Raw genomic sequence first — 21,828 nt, 5'->3', positions numbered from 1 at the left:
CTGCAAAGCCTCTCTAGTCATGTTCCTTGTTTTTTGTTTTGGGTGAAAACCACATCACGTGTTATTTAGACACCTGGAAACTGTTTTAGCTTGTGAAAAAAATGCATAATACGTCTCCTTTCATGTGGATGATTTGATTCAGACCTCAGACTCATGACTCGATTATAAAAGGCTTACCACAGTAATAACTACTCATTGCGAAGATCAAATGAGCACCCACATTGCATCGGAAAATAAACACAAAACGTCATTTATGATTTAACCTTTAAATGTTGAATTTGTTTGAACAAGGACTGCAGAGGATGTGGATCAAATGACGATGGGAGTAGATGGGCTCACGCGTATGTGGACTTCATGCAGGTGAGCCGTGCAGATGAGTCATCTCTTTTGCCTCATCAGGTTTCTTTGTGTGAATGTCTGTGTGTGTGTGTGTGTGTGTGTGTGTGTATGAGAGAGAGAGAGAGAGAGAGAGAGAGAGAGAGAGAGAGAGAGAGAGAGAGAGAGAGAGACAGAGAGAGAGAGAGACAGAGAGAGAGAGAGAGAGACAGAGAGAGAGAGAGAGAGAGAGAGAGAGAGAGAGAGAGAGAGAGCACGCACATTGCACTGATTTCCATTTGTTGACAACAGTACTGTTTTGAAAAGCTATATGCACAGGTCTCAGCCGGACCACAAACTCCTTCACCCTTCATTGTCAGATATTGAAAGGAGTTTGTGAACGTGTCACAACAACAAAAACAAAAAATAAATAAAAAATTAAAAACACTCACCAGCAGCAATTTTAGAGGAAACGGGGCATCCCTCTTTGGTACATGAATCTTTACTGAATAAATGTCCATTTCCTACAAATGACAAAATGTGTTAACAAATATGTGGACTTGTTAGTGATTGTTAAGCACGCTGGCAGTGTCAGCTTTGACCTTTCTCTGTTGAGCTCATATGTTCTTTGTGGGCTTGACTGGGTTCTTTCTCCAGTGCTTCCTCCCACAGTTCAAAAGCGTTAGATTCAACAACCAGTAAACTCCCCTAGGTGTGAAAGTGCGTGTGAATGCCTGTCTGTTTCTATGTGCCAGCCCTGTGATTGACAGGTGATCAGTCCAGACTGCACCCAGCCTCTCACCAAGTCAGCTGGGATAGGCCCCAGCACAAGGGGCATTGTGAACTGATGTCAAGCAAAGATTTTTTTTTTAATAACTGAAATGGCGTTTAAAATTTCCCTCTTTCTAATCAGTGCCGGTAATCAGCAAGATAGATGATTATCATGTAAACTGAGCCACCAGCTGCTGGGTGGGCGAATGTCGAAGTGTTGCTAGAAAAAAACCTGAACGAATCAACTGCACAGCAGTAAAGTTCTGAGCAGCTAAGGAGCTCTATTTGAGTGTAAGCATCTCAAAGAAAGGGTGCGGTCTTAGCTAGGAGACAACAGATGAGCTGGTGGTGGGGTGCAGTGGTCAGAGTCCTGGGTTGGGAGCTTTTTGGACACTGACAGTATTCGCCACAGGTTTGCTGGATTTTTGCACCTCAGCTACCTCCTGAGTCAACAACGACGGAACCATGAGCCCCGGCGCTTACATAACCCGCCACTGCTCTGCCGTGTGTGCGTGTGTGTGTCTGGGCGGTGTTCAGCAGTACACAGGATGGCGTGGCTACCAGGTTATGCAACAGGTGCACATGTGCCTGCTGGTTGTCTCTCCTGACCGTGCAATGCACGCAGCCACAGCTCATTAACACACCCACACTCTGCAGCGTTTTCAAAATATGTGTGCGAATATGCGAACGTACTGTTCATTTTCAAGCTTCATTTAGTGGTAACAATTTTTTTAAAACAATGGATGCCTAATGCCTAGCAATGAAGTTTAACTACACATGGCACTTATTTCAATGGACACTGGCATTAAAATAATATTTTACTTTTCATACTTAATAATTGTGAGTCCTTATTGTTACCATTTAACCAGACATCCTCAAATTGTTCAGGATACTGTACCTTAAAAGTGGTTCAACAAAACAATGAGGTTCCTGTAACCAGAGCAGCTCAAAACGCAACCATTAAATGTCTTTTAACACAAGAGTATATGTGGAAGAAATGTCATCATAATTAAAGAAAAAAAATAATTTGGGGGGATTAATGCTGTAGTGCATCTGACCCCCCACCCCCCCCCCCCCCTTGATAAACTGCATTCTTCCAAGCTGCCCTGCTGTGACACTGCCCCAAGGACTGTCACAGGATGCCTCATGGACCCTAAACTAATTAACATGTACCCTCGAAGTCTGAACTCCCAAGCATCAAAGGCCAGATGTTTCCACCGGAACAACTGTCTGTGAATTCATCAATTGCTGGGACAAGAAGACACCTACTGGCGTCAAGAGGAACTGCAAAGTCGAACCGGGGGACCCTCATTTGCTCTTTAACCAAGGATAAATGTCTGTTTCGATATTTCACAAACTCTACAGAAATTTTCCAAATGTATGCCTTGATGTCTGTGTCTGTGTGTCAACTTTACAAGTGCAATTATGAGATTTTGAGAATTGTCTGTCTTGATTTGACTCCCAGCAGCATGAAATGTGATTTGAACCATAAGCAGTTGATTTGCCAAAACTAAAAGTATAACCAGTCAGTCTAGTATGCTTGACCTCTGAGTAAAGAGAGTACCAAGTTGAGGTTATTTTATATTAACATATGATTTTAAACCCTCCATCTATTTTCTACCGCTTATCCGAGGTCGGGTCGCGGGGGCACTAGCTTTAGCAGGGACGCCCAGCCTTCCCTCTCCCCAGCCACTTTCTCCAGCTCTTCCTAGGGGATCCCGAGGCGTTCCCAGGCCACCCGAGAGACATAGTCTCTCCAGCGTGTCCTGGGTCGTCCCCGGGGTCTCCTCCCGGTTGGGACGTGCCCGGAACACCTCACCAGGGAGGCGTCCGGGAGGCATCTGAGGGAGAGCCCAGACACCCTGCGGAGGAAACTCATTTCGGCCGCTTGTATCTGGGATCTTGTTCTTTCGGTCACGGCCCACAGCTTGTGACCATAGGTGAGAGTAGGAACATAGATCGACCGGTAAATCGAGAGCTTCGCATTTTGGCTTCGCTCCTTCTTTACCACAACTTGAACTCCTCCACTTGGGGCAGGATCTCATCCCCAACCCGGAGAGGGCACGCCACCCTTTTCCGACTGAGGACCAAGGTCTCAGAGGTGCTGATTCTCATCCCAGCCGCTTCACACACTGCTGCGATGCGAATCGCTGCATGGGAGTTCGCCCAACCAGTCTACATGTGTTTTGTGGACTTGGAGAAGGCTTTTGACAGTGTCTCTCGGGGAGTCCTGTGGGGGGTGCTTCGGGAGTATGGGGTACTGAATCCCCTGATACGGGCTGTTCGGTCCCTGTACGACCGGTGTCAGAGCTTGGTCCGCATTGCCGGCAGTAAGTCGGACTCGTTTCCGGTGAGGGTTGGACTCCGCCAAGGTTGCCCTTTGTCACAGATTCTGTTTATAACTTTTATGGACAGAATTTCTAGGCGCAGCCGAGGCATAGAGGGGGTCCGGTTTGGTGGCCTCAGAATTGCATCTCTGCTTATTGCAGACGATGTGGTTCTGGGTCGCTTCATGAAGCCGTGATCTCCCTGAATAGACCTTACCAGGGAGGCTGAGGAGTGTGATACCCCTGTAGTTGGAACCCACCCTCCGGTCCCCCTTCTTAAAAAGGGGGACCACCACCACACCAGTCTGCCAATCCAGAGGCACTGTCCCCAATGTCCACGCGAAGTTGCAGAGGTGTGTAAACCAGGACAGCCCCACAACATCCCATTTCATCAAATTTGTAGACAAGATTCAAGCTGATGGGTGTGGTCTTCTCCTTCCCTCTTCGACACGCCCCTGGGGTACTTAAATCTGACGCGGGTGTGTTTTTACTCTCGTGTTTTTTCTCTCCTCTGACTTTTTAAGTGTTCTGGGTGGGAGCCTGCCAGCCACAGGCTGGTTTTGGCCACCCCTCCCCTCTTTGCCCTGGCACACTGCTCAGTAACCGCGGGCCTTGGGGATGGAGACCCGACTCCCTAGCTTTCGTTGACCCCTGCTGCTATGATTCCCGAACAGTTGCTGTTCGGCTTACAGCCAAGCGTGAGTTCTCCGAACTTGCGAGCGGATCCCGGAAAGCAGGCGGGGAGAGAGACGGTCATATTATTGTCTAATGTTACAAATTTATATATAATACGGTAAATGTTCGCCACTCACCCGAGAATCATGACGTCCTTACAGACACCGCTAACAAAATCATATTATACCTGTTGCTCCCGCGTAGGTCCGTTGACAGCATCCGATTTAGCGTCTTAGTTTACGAGACTTCAGATATATTTCTTATACTGCTCCTTCACAGAGCACATCTCCCAAGTCAAAAATACACATAGAAAGAATACAATTTCAAAAATATTGAGTAAAAGAACACATTTGAAATCAAAACACGGAAGTCAATCGGAAGTAGTCCGGCACACCAAAAAGTAACGTGGAAAACAATTAATGGCTCTTAGTTCTGTAAAGCAATTACTTCAACCCACCACCACAGTACTTTCATTCCAATACGATATGTACTGTCTAATGTTTCTAATGTATGTATAATATGGTACATTTTCGTGGCTCACCCGAGAATCATGACGTCCTCCACCAATGGATGGATTTCCGTGTCACGGGCGCAACACTACGTCGGCGCGACGTCACATGCTATCTACTTTTCCCCTATATTTCTGTTAAATTACCGCTTACTTTTCATTGCAATGAGGTCTTCATTGGGCTACCTTTAAAACGTTTCACTCTGAACTCATTCCATCTTGGATCGCTACATTACGTTGCTACGTAAGCTAGCTAGCTCCTGCTATTATACTCAAGAGCATATTATACATGATAAATTATGATAATAGGAAAGCGCCTCATTGCAAAGGTTTGCCTGTTGGAAGGGAAATCAGGCGCATGACCTCTCAGGTCATGTTTGTCTTCCAAGAAAAGAAATTCACCTCAAGTAACATTGATTACAGAAGTCCCTACAACAGTGATGACTGATAAAATTCTGACCTGATGCAGGTAGACGGTCCACCTCCATGCGGAAGTCATCTTTGAGGAAGAGGAAGCCGATGATGGAGAAGAAGTAGACAAGAAAGATGGCCAGAACTGCGGTCAGAATAATAGAGCGTCCATTCCTTGTCACACTCTTTATAACGTTAAGCAGCGTTTCCTCTCTGATTACTAAGTCAAAGAGCTGTGTGGGAAGATCAATATGAGTCAGCTACAATGTTTTTTATTTATCCATTACATCTTCATTGTGTTTGGCAAGTCCACGAGGATGTCTTACCAGAAAGCTGTAAAAGAACTCGTGCACAAAGCGACCCAGAACACAGATGATTGCATAGCCCAGATGGTAGATGAATAGCATGTCCATGACGACAGCTTTGTAACCACGGGTGAACGTCCCCTGGTTTCCCACAAAACTCACCAAAAAAACTAATTTGTTGAACAACTGTAAGAGTATACAAGAAACACATTTAGATGATAGAACGGACAGTACATCATTTAATTCTTCGGCCACTTACATTGACGGTACCCAGTAATAACAAAGCAGGACGGAGGCCCATGGTGTAAATGGCACGCAGAATGAGGAAGACCAGAAAAAAGAGGATGCCACATGGTTTGGGCAGTACTGGCAATAAAGCAATGGAAGCCGCCAAAGCTGCCCACAGCAATAGACAACAGAAGCTGGATAAGGTCCCTGTGGAGAGAAGGAAATGGTTAAAGGACAAAAAATCAGTGTCAGCCTTTTTTCCATGAATTATTAAGAGCTAAAGGTTTTAACACACAACACAATTACACCTCCAAACACTGTTAGGAAATTATGTATTGTCTCACAAACATTTAATGGGATCTGGAAACTCTTTTGATCGATTGTATTTAACCATTACTTGGACTTTGTCTTATATGTGCAGCAATTATAATACTAAAAAAAAATACAGAAATACAAGGGGGGGGGAGTATTGAGCCTTATTTAATTTAACCTAATAATAGGTTATATAATAATTTCCCCCCCAGAAATGTTCACATTTGTAGTTTAAACACTTATTTGAAGGGTTATTTAAAAAAAAAAAAACAATTTAGAAAAAAAAAAAAAAGTTTTGTTTAAGCCAGACTTCCTGTCAGCCATTTTGGAAATGAGGTCATTGTTGGATACCCGTCCGCTTTCCTTATCACGGAAGCTCTTTTGTTCAACTTTGATCCTTGACACCCACTTTTTGACTGTGCTGTAGCCTACTGCAGTTTCCCCATACACATTTTACAACCTTTTTAAAATGTTTAGAGGTGGTTCCCCTTCCAAGGCCAGAAATTCAGTCACAGCTCTCTTTTTCTTTTTTCCAAAATGGTTGACAGGAAGAGGACAAACTTAAAGAAAACTTTTTAGTTATTTTATTTTTTTAAATAAACCAAACAAGTATTTAAACTACAAACTGTGGAGAAAAAAAATAATAATAATAATAATTATTATTTTTAGTAGGTTAAATTAAATTGGGTCATTACTTTTTGACCCCTCCTGGAGCCATCACATTATTATGGTGGAGGGCTGTGTGTGTCCCAGAAGTGGGACCAAGTTGCTTTATGCCCATGACAAACAGGTCCTAGCTGAGGGACCAGACAAAGGATGACTCAAAGAACCCCTTGAGAGAAAAACATTTGGACCTCGTTTCCCTCGCCCGGACACGGGTCACAGGAGGCTCCTCTGGAGCCAGGCCTGTAGGTGGGGCTTAATGGCGAGCGCCTGGTGGTTGCTGATGCAGAAACTGGGAGGAGTTTGGAGAGCGACACCCAGACAGCTTTCGAGGAAATTCTGGTCCACAATCCGGCGTTTCAAGAGGGGGAAGCAGTGCCCCATTAACACTGTGTATAGTGGGGATGGGGTGCTGCTGACCTCAACTCGGGACGTTGTGAGTTGGTGGGCCGAATACTTCAAATACCTCAATTCTACAAACATGTCTTTCTATGAGAAAGGAGAGTCTGGGGAGTCTGAGGTGGGCTCTCTTATCGCTGAGGTTGAGGTCACCGAGGTGGTTAAAAACACATGGACATCGGGGACAGTGCCTCTGGATTGTCAGAACGGGGTGGTGGTCCCCATTTTTAAGAAGGGGGACCGGAGGGTGTGTTCCAACTACAGGGGGATCACACTCCTCAGCCTCCCTGGCAAGGTCTATTGGGGGGTGCTGGAGAAGTGGGTCCATCAGGAAGTCGAATCTCAGATTCAGGAGAAGCAGTGTGCTTTTCGTCTTAGCTATGGAATGGGGGGACCAGGTCTACACCCTCAGTAGGGTACTGGAGGGTGCATGGGAGTTTGCCCTACCAGTCAACATACGTTTTGTGGACTTGGAAAAGGCGTTCGACTGTGTCCCTCAGGGAGTCCTGTCGAGGATGTCCTGGGAGTATGGCGTACCGGAACCCTGATAAGGGCTGCTCGATCACTGTATGACACACCCCGTATTGTCAGAGTTTGGTCCGCATTGCCGGCAGTAAGTCGGACTCATTTCTAGTGAGAGTTTGACTCCACCAATGCTGCCTTTTGTCACCGATTCTGTTCATTACCTTAATGGACAGAATTTCTAGGTGCAGCCAAGGCGTTGAGGGAGTCTGGATTGGTGACGTCAGCATTACGTCTCGACAGGCGGATCGGAGCAGCATCTGCAGTGATGCAGACTTTGTATCAGTCTGTCATGGTAAAGAAGGAGCTGATCCGAAAGGTGAAGTTCTCAATTTACTGATCGATCTATGTTCCTACCCTCACCGAGGTGTGGGTCATGATTGAAAGAACAAGATCGCGGATACAAGCGGCCGAAATGAGTTTCCTTCGCTGGGCGTCCCTCTACCTTAGAGTTAGGGTGAGAAGCTCAGTCATCCGGGAGGCGATCAGAGTTAAGCTGCTGCTCCTCCGAGTACGAGAGGAGCTAGATGAGGTGGCTGAGGCATCTGAATATGATGCCGCCTGGACGCCTCCTTGGTGAGGTATTCCGGGCCCGTCCCACCGGGAGGTGGCCCTGGGGACGACCCAGGATGCACTGGAGAGACTACGTCTCCCGGTTGGCCTGGGAACGCCTTGGGATCCCCCCAGAAGAGCTGGATGAAGTGGCTCAGGAGAGGGAAGGCTGGGCTTCCCAGCTTAAGCTGGTGCCCCCGCAACCCGACCTTGGATAAGCTGAAAAAAATGGATGGATGGACGGATGGATACTTTTTGACCGCCCCTCGTAATATAACTTTTGTATCATGTTTATGAGAAAGATCATCATTATAAAGGTAGAATTCCTTGACCCTAAAGACATGACCAGAATTGACCCACATTTTGTTCATAAAAATTAACCAGACTGTATCTAATTTTAGACATCCAATTTAAGACAATGCAATATTATGAAAGAGAAACAGCTACATATCAGATATCAATTTCTCACCTTCATCTCCATATGGGTAGAATACAGCCACACAGATGTTGAGCAGGCAGGCCAGATAGAAGGAGATACTCCCCCAATGAGAGATGTGGCGTGAAAACCAGAACAAGGCCTTATTTTCTACATAAAAAAGGAAGCGAAATGCAAGGGGTGTAGCTTGATTGACATTTGTTAGTTGGTTTATTAGTTAGCAGAAGTTTTGGTGAGAATCTTGATAAATGTGTGGATACTTTATTCAATGGAATACATTTTCACTTTTTGTTTTCAGTACCAATGGAATTTTTACCCCAGGAATAAAAATGGTACCGACCTGTCTGTCTACTCACTTCTTGCATCTCATTAATGTGTATTTGCGGTTTGTCACTAACCCTCAATGGTATCATATACAAAATTTCCCAGAGGGGACAGCAAAGTTAATCCTGATCCTGACGTGTAGAACTCAAAAGGATAACACTGGTCAGGTCATAATGTCTTACAATATGCTAACTAACAAACGGAGTAACAGAAGATGGGAAAAAAACACAAGAAAGGTGCACAATGCAAAACAACAATTCTTGAAATAAGTGACTAAGACTATGCTACCATCACCGTTGTTATTTTTCACAGTGTTGCAAAATGCAAAGACTCACTTCGGATTTTCTTCTGCCAACTCATCTCATTGTAGAGGTTGTCAAACTGCTGAAAGAAGTCATTAACCTTGCTGCCCTGGTCATCTCGCTCAGTGGTGGTGAAAACACGCATTTTCGACTCCTGGGTAAGGTACTCACAGATGTTGGGGACTGGAAATACAATTTGCTCCATGGTACGGTCATGACGCACAATCTGGAAAATGCAATGTCACTTATGATTTGATTTGATACATTCAGAGAAGAAAACTGAACATAAATAACACCAAATTCTTACCTCAATCTGAGCTGTGTGATTGGCATAGTATTGGAGGGCATCATCCTTTTCATTGTCAGGGTCCAAGCTTGATCCAGTCCCGAAACTCAACCCTGGCCTCAGACTCTGCTGCAGGATCTTATTATGTCGAGCCAGCTGGGAAGAGGAAAGAAAAAATAAAATGGGTTTCAAGTTGTACAGCAAATTAAACACTGTCTATTAGTGACTAATTGAGAATTACCAGCCGTCAAACAGGACCATACAACTTCCACTTTGATATATATAAAGCATTCTGTCAATTGTTATCATATTTGTCTATTATTACATAAACAATAACAACAAATTAGTGTTTTTGCATTTCATTTATCCATCCATCCATCCATCCATCCATCCATTTTCTTTACCGCTTATCCTCACCAGGGTCGTAGGCTGCTGGAGCCTATCCCAACTATCTTCGGGCGGAAGGCGGGGTACACCCTGAACCGGTCGCCACCCAAACGCAGGCCACATAAAAACAAACAACCATTCGCACCCACATTCAAACCTACGGGCAATTTAGAGTACCAATCAACCTACCACACATGTTTTTGGAATGTGGGAGGAAACCAGAGTGCCCGGAGAAAACCCACCCAGGCACGGGGAGAACATGCAAACTCCACACAGGCGGGGCCGGGATTTGAACCCAGAAGTGTGAGGCAGATGTGCTAACCAGCCTCGACCGTGCTGGCGCATTTCATTTAAATGAGGAATTCTGAAATAAATGTGTATCACTCTGAAATTGAAAGCAAATACTGTATGTACTGTATGAACTGTTACATGCTGTATGAACCGTTCGTATGCGTGAGTCAAAACCAAGCACATATAAAAAAATGTGTATTTTATTTTTTTTTTTACCTTCCCAGTTATGCTTTTGTTGACTTATTTTAATAATTGTGGCAATTCGTAAAGACATGCCCTCTCTCTGTAGCCATGAGGAGAAATAATATACTCAAGTGGACACTTGATTTCAAATGTTCCATTCATCCATCAATTTTCTATGCCGCTCATCCTGTGCATGACTGCAGGAAGCTGAAGCCTATTCTCACTGACTTCAGACAGAAAGCACATTTAGAGACAGACAACTGCTCAGACTGGGATTCACACAATCACTGAGTGGGAACTGAACCCAGACTTTCTTCACAGAAGTCAAGCGAGTGGACCACTACATCATCAGTGACCCACAAAGGTCTCAGAAGCTTAATTTTTCTGTTATAATTAACTAAGCCAGGTGGGTTGGGCAAAATACTGTCTGACACTATTAAAGACGCAAAGGTTAAGGCCTGCTTGACACAGCCTGCTTTCTCTAGCTAACAGCAGACAAGACAACATTTAAACAAACAATGCACAAAAGAGCATTTCTTCGCTGTCTTGAAATGATTGAACAGTGGACACATGCAAATATTTCTTGACACACTCAAATCACACAAAAATTTGACTTGAACTGCACACAGAACATACAAAAATATACACACACACACCAGTACTGAACATCGCACAACTCGTTACTAACCTGGTGGGCCAGTATGTAAATGTTATGACCAACATCCAGTGGCTTGATGTGGTCGAGAGCACTGTCCTCATCCTCTTCACTTTCCAGAGCCTGGGCATAGGCCTCTTTCATTACATCCACCTGGGACACAACAATTGGTCAGATTTCAAAATGGCATCCACCAATGTGCAATATACAAGCACATCAACACATACAAATAGGATGGACACTTACAAGCTCAACAGGTCTCATCTTGAAGAGAATTTTCTCTGCGTTCTCACTGTCATGCCGGCTCTCCATAATAGCCAGCAGGAGCTTGGATGCATTATTCTAGAAAATATTTTTAATTCACCGAAATACTCAGCCTTAATCCTCATCCACCACTTTTATTTGACATCAATATACACTAAACTCAGCAAATATACAGTAAATGAGAAAGCTGTATAAGCTCAGTAAATAAACAGTTTTCTATATTGGCTAATGTCTTGTGTAACCTCACCTTGAGCTCAAGCACCAGGTCCATGCGGTTCTTCCCCAGGGGGTTGATGGGGTTTACAATCAGCGCTATAATGATGTCAATACCATTTGACTCATGTCTGGCTATACATGTCTGGAGAAGTAAGAAGTGAACACAATAAGGCTCGGCACTTATTAGAAAACAGATTGAAATTTATTTTGAAAAATCATACTGAAAAGAATGAAAATTAGTCATAAACATTACAACCACACACTCTGTCAATTTCCAGACTTTAACCGCAAGCTGTAATCAGATCATTGTAATGGTGTGTAACAGCATCTCCATGGATTAAACCCAATCAAAGGGTTGATAAGCCATTACTTTAGATAAATCACCTATGTTGCGTACAGCCCATAGCAAGCATATTTGCATTGTATTTGGGCATTGATAGGCATGTTGGGATGTATGATCATCTGTATATAATTTGATATAATTATACAATTAAGGTAACTTCTTTTATTAGCATTTTATCTCTCATCAGTCACACATTTTTTTTGGTTTTGGTTTGTTCTTCATATTTGTTTACTGTCACTCCATGTAAATATTTACAAATCTCCTAAAATTGATAATTTCTTTAGAAAAACAAGAACTAAATCAGGCAATTCTCAACCAACGTTTTACACCAAGTACCACCTAAAAAAATGCATAGCTCTCCAAGTACAACCATCATGACGAACATTTTAATAAGGTAATAGTGTAGTAGGCCTAAGTGTTCATCAAAAATGAGACAAGGGTTTTATTTCTTAAGATTATACTTAATATAATTGTAAGCCACTGTAACGTTATGCACTGTTTTTTTGTTAACACTGCTTAAATATAGGGGGAAAATGTACTTATAATTCAATTCAAATGTATTGCACATAAAAGTTACCTAAAATTTATATCTAAATACAAATTTTCAAATTAAACAGTTTTTAAAGATTAAAAGCATAATGTACTGAAAAAGTGAAATACAACTGAACTGGACTTGGGCAGTGATTCTTTCATTTACCGCTAGAGGGAGCCTGCGTACCACATATGTTGAGAATCACCTGGTTTTCGTGGCAGGGGCCCTGGCAGTACTCTGTGATTGTTTCCAAAGTTTGACGAACCAGGTCAACATTGCTCTCATTTATATAAAGGCCAAGCAGCCCAAGGCCTCCCGTGGTGCTCCCACAAATACAGTCCAGGAACTGAAGTGTCTCACATACTAAATTGTAGTTGGTCTTGTTGTTTTGTGAGCGCAAAAAGTTCTACATACAGAGGAGACAGAAAAAACTCAAACATCGGTCAACTCAACAGTAGAAGCTTACTTCACAATAATGGGGGGGAGAAAAAAAGAAAGAAAAAAAAGACTACCTGCAAATCATAATTGTGGTTCTCACAGAGAAGTTGAAGGAACCGTAGGATGGGTTTCATAATAGTGATGGCCTGGCTCATCCGAGTTTCCTCTAAGGCTTCTTCAGCCCCTTTCACCTCACTGTTCTGGCACAAGGCTTCAAGGTCAGGATCCAGCTCTTTTCGGAAAGCACAGAAAGCCTTAGAGGTCACAGACGAAGCCTCTTTAAGTTGCCCTCGCATGTCCTCCCTCATATGAAGTCTTGAGTCTTTCCCTTGCAGCATGGATGAAAATGTAATGTGTTTCAATGGAGGGCAAAAGGGTATTTTGGAACAATTGAGCCTTTGCAAATGGATGGATGCATTTAAAATATTCAAAACATTAACGATCAATAGTGGAAACAATCATATTCAAGCCATTAGAAAAGATTAATTTCTGGGGTGAACAAAAGAGCCACTATTGACATGGGTGCATGAAAGCACACAATCTTGATACAATGGCCTTTTGATAGGCTGGGTTGGAAATCATGTGACCTCTGACATGTGACCGCACAGACTGAGGATAACGTTCTACAGAGAGGTCAGAAATGGAACATTTAGTTTTATCCACCATTGCTACAAACTGAGCTTTAGGGCAACACATACAGTATGGGGATTATAGGTCTGGGGGAGTGTTTTTTAAGGAGCCTGAAGCTTTTCAGCTACTGCAGCCCATTTGTAATCCAATCTTTAACTTTATTACCACTCTTCCTGAATACACAATGATATGTTATAACACAGTTGGTGAGTACATGCAAACACTTCCAAATGTTTCATTGCTTGCCTGTACCTTTTCTGAATCCGCCACTACTAAAGTCAGTGTCATCATCTCTTTTTCTGCTATTGAGCTCAAACATGTTGACCGACACGGTTGCACGGATCTCCTGCTGGGCCAAACGCATCCGGTCGTAGAAAACCTTAAAGAACCTTTCTGACTTCTTCTGCTTGTACAATTGGTTATAGAAGGAGTCCTAGGGAAGGCAGACAGACTTTCATTTCACCAGTTTATTTCGTGTGCATGCATGCATGTTCATGACAATAAAATATTCTTCTTCTTATTATTATTATTTATCACTCTTGCAGAGAAAAATGTTAAGCAAGTCTATTCCACTTACCTGTATCTGTGTATTTCCACCTTGGAGAAGGGCAATCCCCAACAAGACACTCTCCTCAAACACTTGGTCATTCTTAGTGTTGACAATGAGGTCAATCACCAGCTCAGATGCCCCAACAATGTCCAGCTGACACTGGATCTCCATTATACTACTGAGTGGCTTTTCAAAGTCCGTTGTGAGAGAACCTCCTGCAGAGATTAATTATACATTACATTCATGTCAATAGATACACTTGATTTAAGTTGGCACACACAATATTGACAAAACCATTGGAACACCTGTACAATATAAACAACTGAACATAAACTTGTACATTGATGGTCTATTACAAAAAGTCTTTGGTCTGCTTTGTGAATTTATTTCAGTTTTTACAAGGTACCTCCGAATGTTGGCTTGGCAAAAGAAGCAGGTGAGCTGCTTCCACTCCCAATCTCTGACTTGGAAATAAGTCTTTGATTTCCAAAGTAGCGTGTGAGGAGAATCTCTCTCAATTCCTTTCCCTGAATGGAAAAAAACACTGTTAAACTTACCCTATGTTCGTTGACATATGTACTTTCTGTTAGGTGATAATGGTGTAGTCAGAGGAAACAAATGACTCCAAAGACAGCTCAACAGATCAAATTTACCAAATGTGCGTCAGCTCTCAAGTCCCAAAATGCATTCTTTCCTTTATGGCATCTATAACTATACTCGCACCCAAAAAAAAAAAAAAAAAAAAAAAAAAAAAAATGAAAGGAGACACTGAGGAAGAAAAGTAACAGAAAAAAAAATGAAAAGGGCTATCTATATACATTTAGGTTTCTTCTAATTATGAATCCTAGCCTCTGACATCTCTAGACTAGATTGTTGCAAACGAGTGCATGGATCATGTATTTGGACAAACCTCTGACCAAACCTCTGTTCCAATTTATCATTGTCATTTAAAACAACCCAAACCATAAATAAAGCTTGCTGTGATCTCACACTCAAAAGATTAGAGATATAAAATTGTAAGTAAAGTGTATTAGTGAATATCAATTGACAGAGGATATAATACAATAGTGAAATATTCTCTTGAAACAGAAAAATAAAATATGTAACCTGAAGTTACGAATCAAGTTAATATAAAGGGTTGTAATAGTTCACATAACATGTCAAACTGGGCTTTGCATGATGTCATTACTTGTCACCTCTCCTTGAGCCGTCACCTTATCGTGGTGGAGGGGTTTGTGTGTCCCAATGATCCTAGGAGCTAAGTTGTCTGGGGCTTCACGCCCTTGGTTGGGTCACCCATGACAAACAGGTCTTAGGTGAAGGACCAGACAAAGCACGGCTCCAAAAATCCCTATGAAGAACAACATATATGGATCTAGGTTTCCCTACCCCGGACACCGGTCACTGGGGCCTCCGTCTGGAGCCAGGCCTGGAGGTGGGGCTCGAAGGCGAGCGCCTGGTGGCCGTGCCTGCACCCATGGGGCTCGGCCGTGCACAGCCCGAAAGGGTAACGTGGGTCTCCCTTCCCATGGGCTCACCATCTTGGCGATCCGATCCCCGGCTACAGAAGCTGGCTCTGGGGACGTGAAATGTCACCTCTGTGGCAGGGAAGGAGCCCGAGCTGGTGTATGAGGTTGAGAAGTTCCGACAAGATATAGTCAGGCTTGCCTTACACACGGCTTGGGCTGTGGTACCAGTCCTCTCTCGAGAGAAGGGGTTTGGACTCTTTTCCACTCTGGAGTAGCCCACGGTGAGAGGCACCGAGCAGGTGTGGGTATACTTATTGCCCCCCGGCTTGGCGCCTGTACGTTGGGGTTCACCCCGGTGGACGAGAGGGTAGCCTCCCTCCGCCTTCGGGTGGGGGGACGGGTCCTGACTGTTGTTTGTGCCTATGCACCAAACAGCAGTTTAGAGTATCCACGATTTTTGGAGTCCTTAGAGGGGGTGCTGGAGAGCGCTCCCGCTGGGGACTCCATCGTTCTGCTGGGGGACTTCAATGCTCATGTGGGCAATGACAGTGAGACCTGGAAGGGCGTGATTGGGAGGAACCCCCCCCCCCCCCGATCAGAACCAGAGTGGTGTTCTGTTATTGGACTTCTGTGCACACCACTGATTGTCCATAACGAACACCATGTTCAAGCATATGGGTGTCCACATGTGCATCCAGGACACCCTAGGTCGCCGTTCGAGGATCGACTTTATAGTCGTGTCATCGGACACTCGGGTGTCCAAGTCAGGCGGAGCTGTCAACTGATCACCACCTGGTGGTGAGTTGGCTCCGATGGTGGGGGAAGATGCCAGTACGACGTGGCAGACTTGCTGGGAACATCTGGCAGAATCCCCTGTCAGAAGGAGTTTCAACTCCCACCTCCGGCAGAACTTCACCCACGTCCTGGGGTAGGTGGGGGACATTGAGTCCGAGTTGACCATGTTCTGCGCCTTTATTGCCGAGGCGGCCGACCGGAGCTGTGGCCGTAAGGTAGTCTGTGCCTGTCGTGGCGGCAATCCCCGAACACGTTGGTGGACACCAGCGGTGAGGGATGTCGTCAAGCTGAAGAAGGAGTCCTATCGGGCCTTTTTGGCCTGACTCCTGAGGCAGCTGATGGGTACCGGCCTGGCCAAGCAGAATGCGGCTTTGGTGGTCGCTGAGGCAAAAACCCGGGCGTGGGAGGAGTTTGGTGAGGCCATGGAGAACGACTTCCGGGCGGCTTCGAGGAAATTCTGGTCCACCATCCGGCGACTCAGGAGGGGGAAGCAGTGCACCATCAACACTGTGTATAGTGGGGATGGGGCGCTGCTGACCTCGACTCGGGACGCTGTGAATCGGTGGGGAGAATACTTCGAAGACCTCCTCAATTCCACTGACACACCTCACCTTGAGGAAGCAGAGTATGGGTTCTCTGAGGCGGGCTCTCCTAACTCTGGGGTTGAGGTCACCGAGGTGGTTAAAAAGCTCCTCAGATTGGCCCGGAGGTCCTAAACGCTCTGTATGTTGTGGGGCTGTCCTGGTTGACACGCCTCTGCAAGATCGCATGGACATCGGGGACAGTGCCTCTGGATTGGCAGACTGGGGTGGTGATCCCCCTTTTTAAGAAGGGGGACCGGAGGGTGTGTTCCAACTACAGGGGGATCACACTCCTCAGCCTCCCTGGTAAGGTCTATTCAGGGGTGCTGGAGAGGAGGGTCCGTCAGGAAGTCGAATCTCAGATTCAGGAGGAGCAGTGTGGTTTTCATCCTGGCCGTGGAACAGTGGACCAGCTCTTCACCCTCGGCAGGGTCCTCGAGGGTGCATGGTGCCCAACCAGTCTACATGTGTTTTGTGGACTTGGAAAAGGCGTTCGACCGTGTCCCTCGTGGAGTCCTGTGGGGGGTGCTTCGGGAGTATGGGGTACCGAACCACCTGATATGGGCTGTTCGGTCCCTGTACGACCGAATTTGATCCGCATTGCCGGGAGTAATTCGGACTAGTTTCCGGTGAGGGTTGGACTCCGCCAAGGCTGGCCTTTGTCACCGATTCTGTTCATAACTTTTATGGACAGAATTTCTAGGCGCAGCCGAGGCCTAGAGGGGGTCCGGTTTGGTGGCCTCAGAATTGCATCTCTGCTTTATGCAGATGATGTGGTTCTGTTGGCTTCATCAAGCCGTGATCTCCAACTCACTGGAGCGGTTTGCAGCTGGGATGAAAATCAGCACCTCCAAATCTGAGACCATGGTCCTCAGTCAGATAAGGGTGGAGTGCCCTCTCCGGGTCGGGGATGAGACCCTTCCCCAAGTGGAGGAGTTCAAGTATCTTGGGATCTTGTTTCACGAGTGAGGGAAGAATGGAACGGGAGATCAACAGGCGGATCGGTGCAGCGTCTGCAGTGATGCGGACTTTGTATCGATCCGTTGTGGTAAAGAAAGAGCTAAGCCAAAAGGCGAAGCTCTCCATTTACCGGTCAATCTACGTTCCTACCCTCACCTATGGTCACGACCTGTGGGTCATGACCGAAAGACGAAGATCCCGGATACAAGCGGCCGAAATTAGTTTCCTCTGCAGGGTGTCCGGGCTCTCCCTTAGAGATAGAGTGAGAAGCTCGGTCATCCAGGAGGGGCTCAGAGTAGAGCCACTGCTCCTCCACAATGAGAGGAGCCAGATGAGGTGGCTCGGGCATCTGTTTAGGATGCCTCCCGGACGCCTACCTGGTGAGGTGTTCCGGGCACGTCCCACCGGGAGGAGACCCCGGGGACGACCCGGGACACGCTGGAGAGACTACGTCTCTCGCCTTGCCTGGGAACGCCTCGGGATCTCCTCGGAAGAGCTAGAGGAAGTGGGTGGGGAGAAGGAAGTCTGGGCTTCCCTGCTGAGGCTGCTGCACCCGCGACCCGACATCAGATAAACGGAAGACAATGAATGGTTGGATGGCATTACTTGTCATGCTGCCCATTCTTTCGTTGAAGTACACCGCATAATCGCGGTTCATTCATCATCTTCCGTACCACTTGTCCTCACTTGGGTCGCGTGGTGCTTCGGGCGAGAGGCGTGGTACACCCTGAACTGGTCGCTAGTGGTTCAGCATTCGCTAATTCTGCTATCTGCAGTTTGAACATGGCGAAAAATGTATGAAAATTATTTGGCTATTTGGTGACAAAATAATTCACTTTATTTATATATATTTTTTTTAGTTGTAGTTTCCTAAATTGAGAAAACAAATGGTTAAGGTCAGCTATAAACACGCAACAGTTGTCCATGCAACCAAATTGAGGTTAGGCTGACGTTTTGCCTCTAGCAACAGTCTTGTCAGACTTTGGCACACTATAATAAACAGGGCATCAAAACCAGTGGCATCTGGAACAACAGCTTTGCGGAAGATTGGTAAACCTATCTACAACCTATAGTTTGTGTTTTAGGGTCAGTAAACACTACTGTAATGTAGACAATGCGTGGATCTTATAATACCCACCAATTCACTTTAATGTAATTCATTCCGTTTGAATGTTTACTTGTTACAATTTGCATGAAATGTTTGTGTAGGAAATATTTCATATTTTATGTGAGTGCAAATGGTTGTTTCTTTCTCTGTGCCCTGCAATTGGCTGACGACCAGTTCAGGGTGTAACGTGGCTCTCGCCCGAAGATAACTGGGATAGGCTCCAGCACGCCCGCGACCCTAGTGAGGATAAGCGGTGCAGAAAATGGATGGATGGATGGATGTTTCAAAGAAATGCACTACATGCGCTCTATGCATGTGAGATGGTCGTCTTGGGTATTATTATTTTTTATTCATTGTGAAACACAAGAGGGCAATGTCTTTTCTGCTCAGGCTTGAGGAGTAACTTAAAGATAAAAATATGACGATTAGATGACAAATGTCACACGTTAACATATTGATTGACTGGCTGGGTGTACAGTGTATCTCCAATGCTAATACTGTACTACATTGTCAAGGATACCATAAACGATTTAAACTATATACAGAGACAAATTAGGCAACGTCTTGCCTCGCCAATGTTGTTGGCTAGGTTCAGTCCAGCAGAAGAAGTGGACGTGCACATGCAGCTGATGCTCTCTGTGTCAGTAAACATCTCATCTGCAGTCAGTGGAGACGCTTGTCTGCCTGCACTGTCTGGCTGAGTGTTCACACAAACACCAATGCGCACACATCCTTCTTGAACTAAAGTTGATGATCCACTGAGCCCTCCTCATTTCCATGCAGCAGTACACAGACACAGCCTGTGTGCAAGTACAACACAGACATTACAAACTCATCCCAAAGCACAGTTTCTAACTTATTGCAGCTCGAATCACGTTTGACGTAACTCTTCCCATGTTAGCTTTGTATAAATTGAAAAAGGAAAGTAGGACTGAGAAGAAACTCTGTGGGGTTTTTGCTTGTTTTCTCTCCTCTGTGTGCTGCAGTCTGCTGGCTTGCTCTGCAGAGAGAGAAACGAGACGGGAGGGACAATGGCGGCAGAGGAAAATCTGCCCAGTCTGACTCATCTCACTGCTGCATTGACGAGAAACCCTCCAGTCAGACATGTAGTAGCCATGAGAGGAGTGACAGAAATAGAGCTAGAGTAACTGACGAAAGAATGCAAGGTTGCAGGAGAGTAGACCAGGAAACAAAAACAAGTATGGTGCATGTTTTGTTTGAGTTTTAAAATGTGCACCGGCACGCCACACTGCGGCTCTGGTGTCCAGAGCTGCCGGTCCCCACCTCCGGCTTGAAGACACACACACACACTTTTCCCCTCCTCCTTTTCTTTCATCTTTACTCCACCTTGCATTTCTGCGGTCTGTATTTTTCCCTGACAAAGAAGCATGGAGGAAAGGTGAAAGAGGTCGCCTTTTGCAACAGTACGGTCAGACAAGGTCAGTTGTCTGCGAAACTGAGGCCACAGAGAGCAGTCTTAGCCAAATGCAGTAAATCAGGTCCAAATCACGCAGACGGGTACTACTGGTGCCTACCCGCATGAGACACATTATGAAAACTAAATTTAGTTCTCCGCAAATCCCTACCGTTGGCAGATATACTGATAAAGCTCATGTAGAAAATACAAGTTGCAGCCATGTAAACTCCCCTCCAAAAGTATTGTATTAGTGATGGCAATTCCTTTGTTTTTCCTCTACACTGAAACGATTTGGTTTTGACTTTAAAGGATTAATATGAGACAAGAGCAACAGTTTATCTGCTATTTCCAGGTATATACATCTGCATCTGATAAACAACTAAACTATTATTATTTTATTTATTATTATATCATTATTTGTAATGAAATAAAAAATCTTTTGGTCAGAATGTTTTTTGGAACAGCGAACTTAAAAAAGAATGTTTAGTTGCAAATACATACTTTTGCATCTTCTTTTGTGATTATTTTCCAGGATTTATCCCAAACCACTTTTAGGTGGCAAAATTCTCTGTAGGTTTAAGTCTTGTTTAAGAGATTACCTTGGCCAGTCTAAACAAAAATCCTCCACTTCTTTCCCCTGAAGAACTACTTTGTTGTTTGGGCAGTGTGTTTCGAGTCACAATCTTTCTAATCTCTAAATGATCTCCCAATCAGTTTGGTTGCATCCTTCTTTCAACTGACAGACATGTTTCTGTAGAATTCTGCGTTAAATTGTAATTTATGTCACATAAATTAAAATTATGAGCCCAGGAATCATGCAAGCCCAGCATTACAGCCACTGAATTTCACAGATGGGCTTGTACAGGTACAGTGGGTACAGAAAGTATTCAGACCCCCTTAAATGTTTCACTCTTTTTTTATATTGCAGCCATTTGCGAAAATAATTTAAGTTCATTTTTTTTCCACATTAATGTACACACATCACCCCATATTGACAGAAAAAAAGAAGACAGAATTTTTGAAATTTTTGGAGATTTATTAAAAAGGAAAAGCTGAAATATCACACAGCCATAAGTATTCAGACCCTTTGCTCAGTATTTAGGAGAAGCACCCTTTTGAGCTAATACAGCCATGAGTCTTTTGGGGAATGACAAGTTTTTCAACACCTGGATTTGGGGATCCTCTGCCATTCCTCCTTGCAGATCCTCTCCTGTTCTGTCAGATTGGATGGTGAACATTGGTGGGCAGGCATTTTCAGGTCTTTCCAGAAATGCTCAATTGGGTTTAAGTCAGGGCTCTGGCTGGGCCATTCAAATACAGTCACGGAGTTGTTCTGAAGCTATTCCTTTGGTATTTTAGCTGTGTGCTTAGGGTCATTGTCTTTTTTGAAGGCGAACCTTCGGCCCAGTCTGAGGTTCTGAGCACTCTGGAGAAGGTTTTCGTCCAGGATATCCCTGTACTTGGTCGCATAGATCTTTTCTTCAACCAGTCTCCCTGTCCCTGCAGCTGAAAAACACCCCCACAGCATGATGCTGCCACCACTATGCTTCACTGTTGGGACTGTATTGGACAGGTGATGAGCAGGGCCTGGTTTTCGCCACACATGCCACTTAGAATTAAGGCCAACAATTTCTATCTTGGTCTCATCAGACCAGAGAATCTTATTTCTCACC

General features: G+C 44.8%; 1 protein-coding gene across 2 annotated transcripts in view; it reads right to left on the bottom strand.

The window, feature by feature from the left end:
- The window catches only part of itpr2 (inositol 1,4,5-trisphosphate receptor, type 2), a 100,823-nt gene that overhangs the window by 16,417 nt on the left and 62,578 nt on the right, over positions 1-21,828 (bottom strand). The window contains exons 38-52 of one of the 2 annotated variants that reach the window (XM_061772768.1): positions 14,232-14,352; positions 13,853-14,040; positions 13,528-13,708; positions 12,720-12,973; positions 12,413-12,613; positions 11,364-11,474; positions 11,099-11,194; positions 10,886-11,005; positions 9,358-9,492; positions 9,084-9,276; positions 8,458-8,574; positions 5,572-5,747; positions 5,334-5,498; positions 5,057-5,240; positions 768-839 (exon numbers count right to left, since the gene is read on the bottom strand). In XM_061772768.1, the coding sequence (XP_061628752.1) occupies positions 768-839; positions 5,057-5,240; positions 5,334-5,498; positions 5,572-5,747; positions 8,458-8,574; positions 9,084-9,276; positions 9,358-9,492; positions 10,886-11,005; positions 11,099-11,194; positions 11,364-11,474; positions 12,413-12,613; positions 12,720-12,973; positions 13,528-13,708; positions 13,853-14,040; positions 14,232-14,352 (2,314 nt within the window). The remainder of the gene's footprint in view (positions 1-767; positions 840-5,056; positions 5,241-5,333; positions 5,499-5,571; positions 5,748-8,457; positions 8,575-9,083; positions 9,277-9,357; positions 9,493-10,885; positions 11,006-11,098; positions 11,195-11,363; positions 11,475-12,412; positions 12,614-12,719; positions 12,974-13,527; positions 13,709-13,852; positions 14,041-14,231; positions 14,353-21,828) is intronic. The other variant, XM_061772769.1, reaches the window with a different exon arrangement.

Source organism: Phyllopteryx taeniolatus, chromosome 5, assembly GCF_024500385.1.
Source record: "Phyllopteryx taeniolatus isolate TA_2022b chromosome 5, UOR_Ptae_1.2, whole genome shotgun sequence".
Lineage (NCBI taxonomy): Eukaryota > Metazoa > Chordata > Actinopteri > Syngnathiformes > Syngnathidae > Phyllopteryx > Phyllopteryx taeniolatus.
Note: the sequence above shows the minus strand (reverse complement) of the source record. Positions and strands in the feature narration are given on the sequence as shown.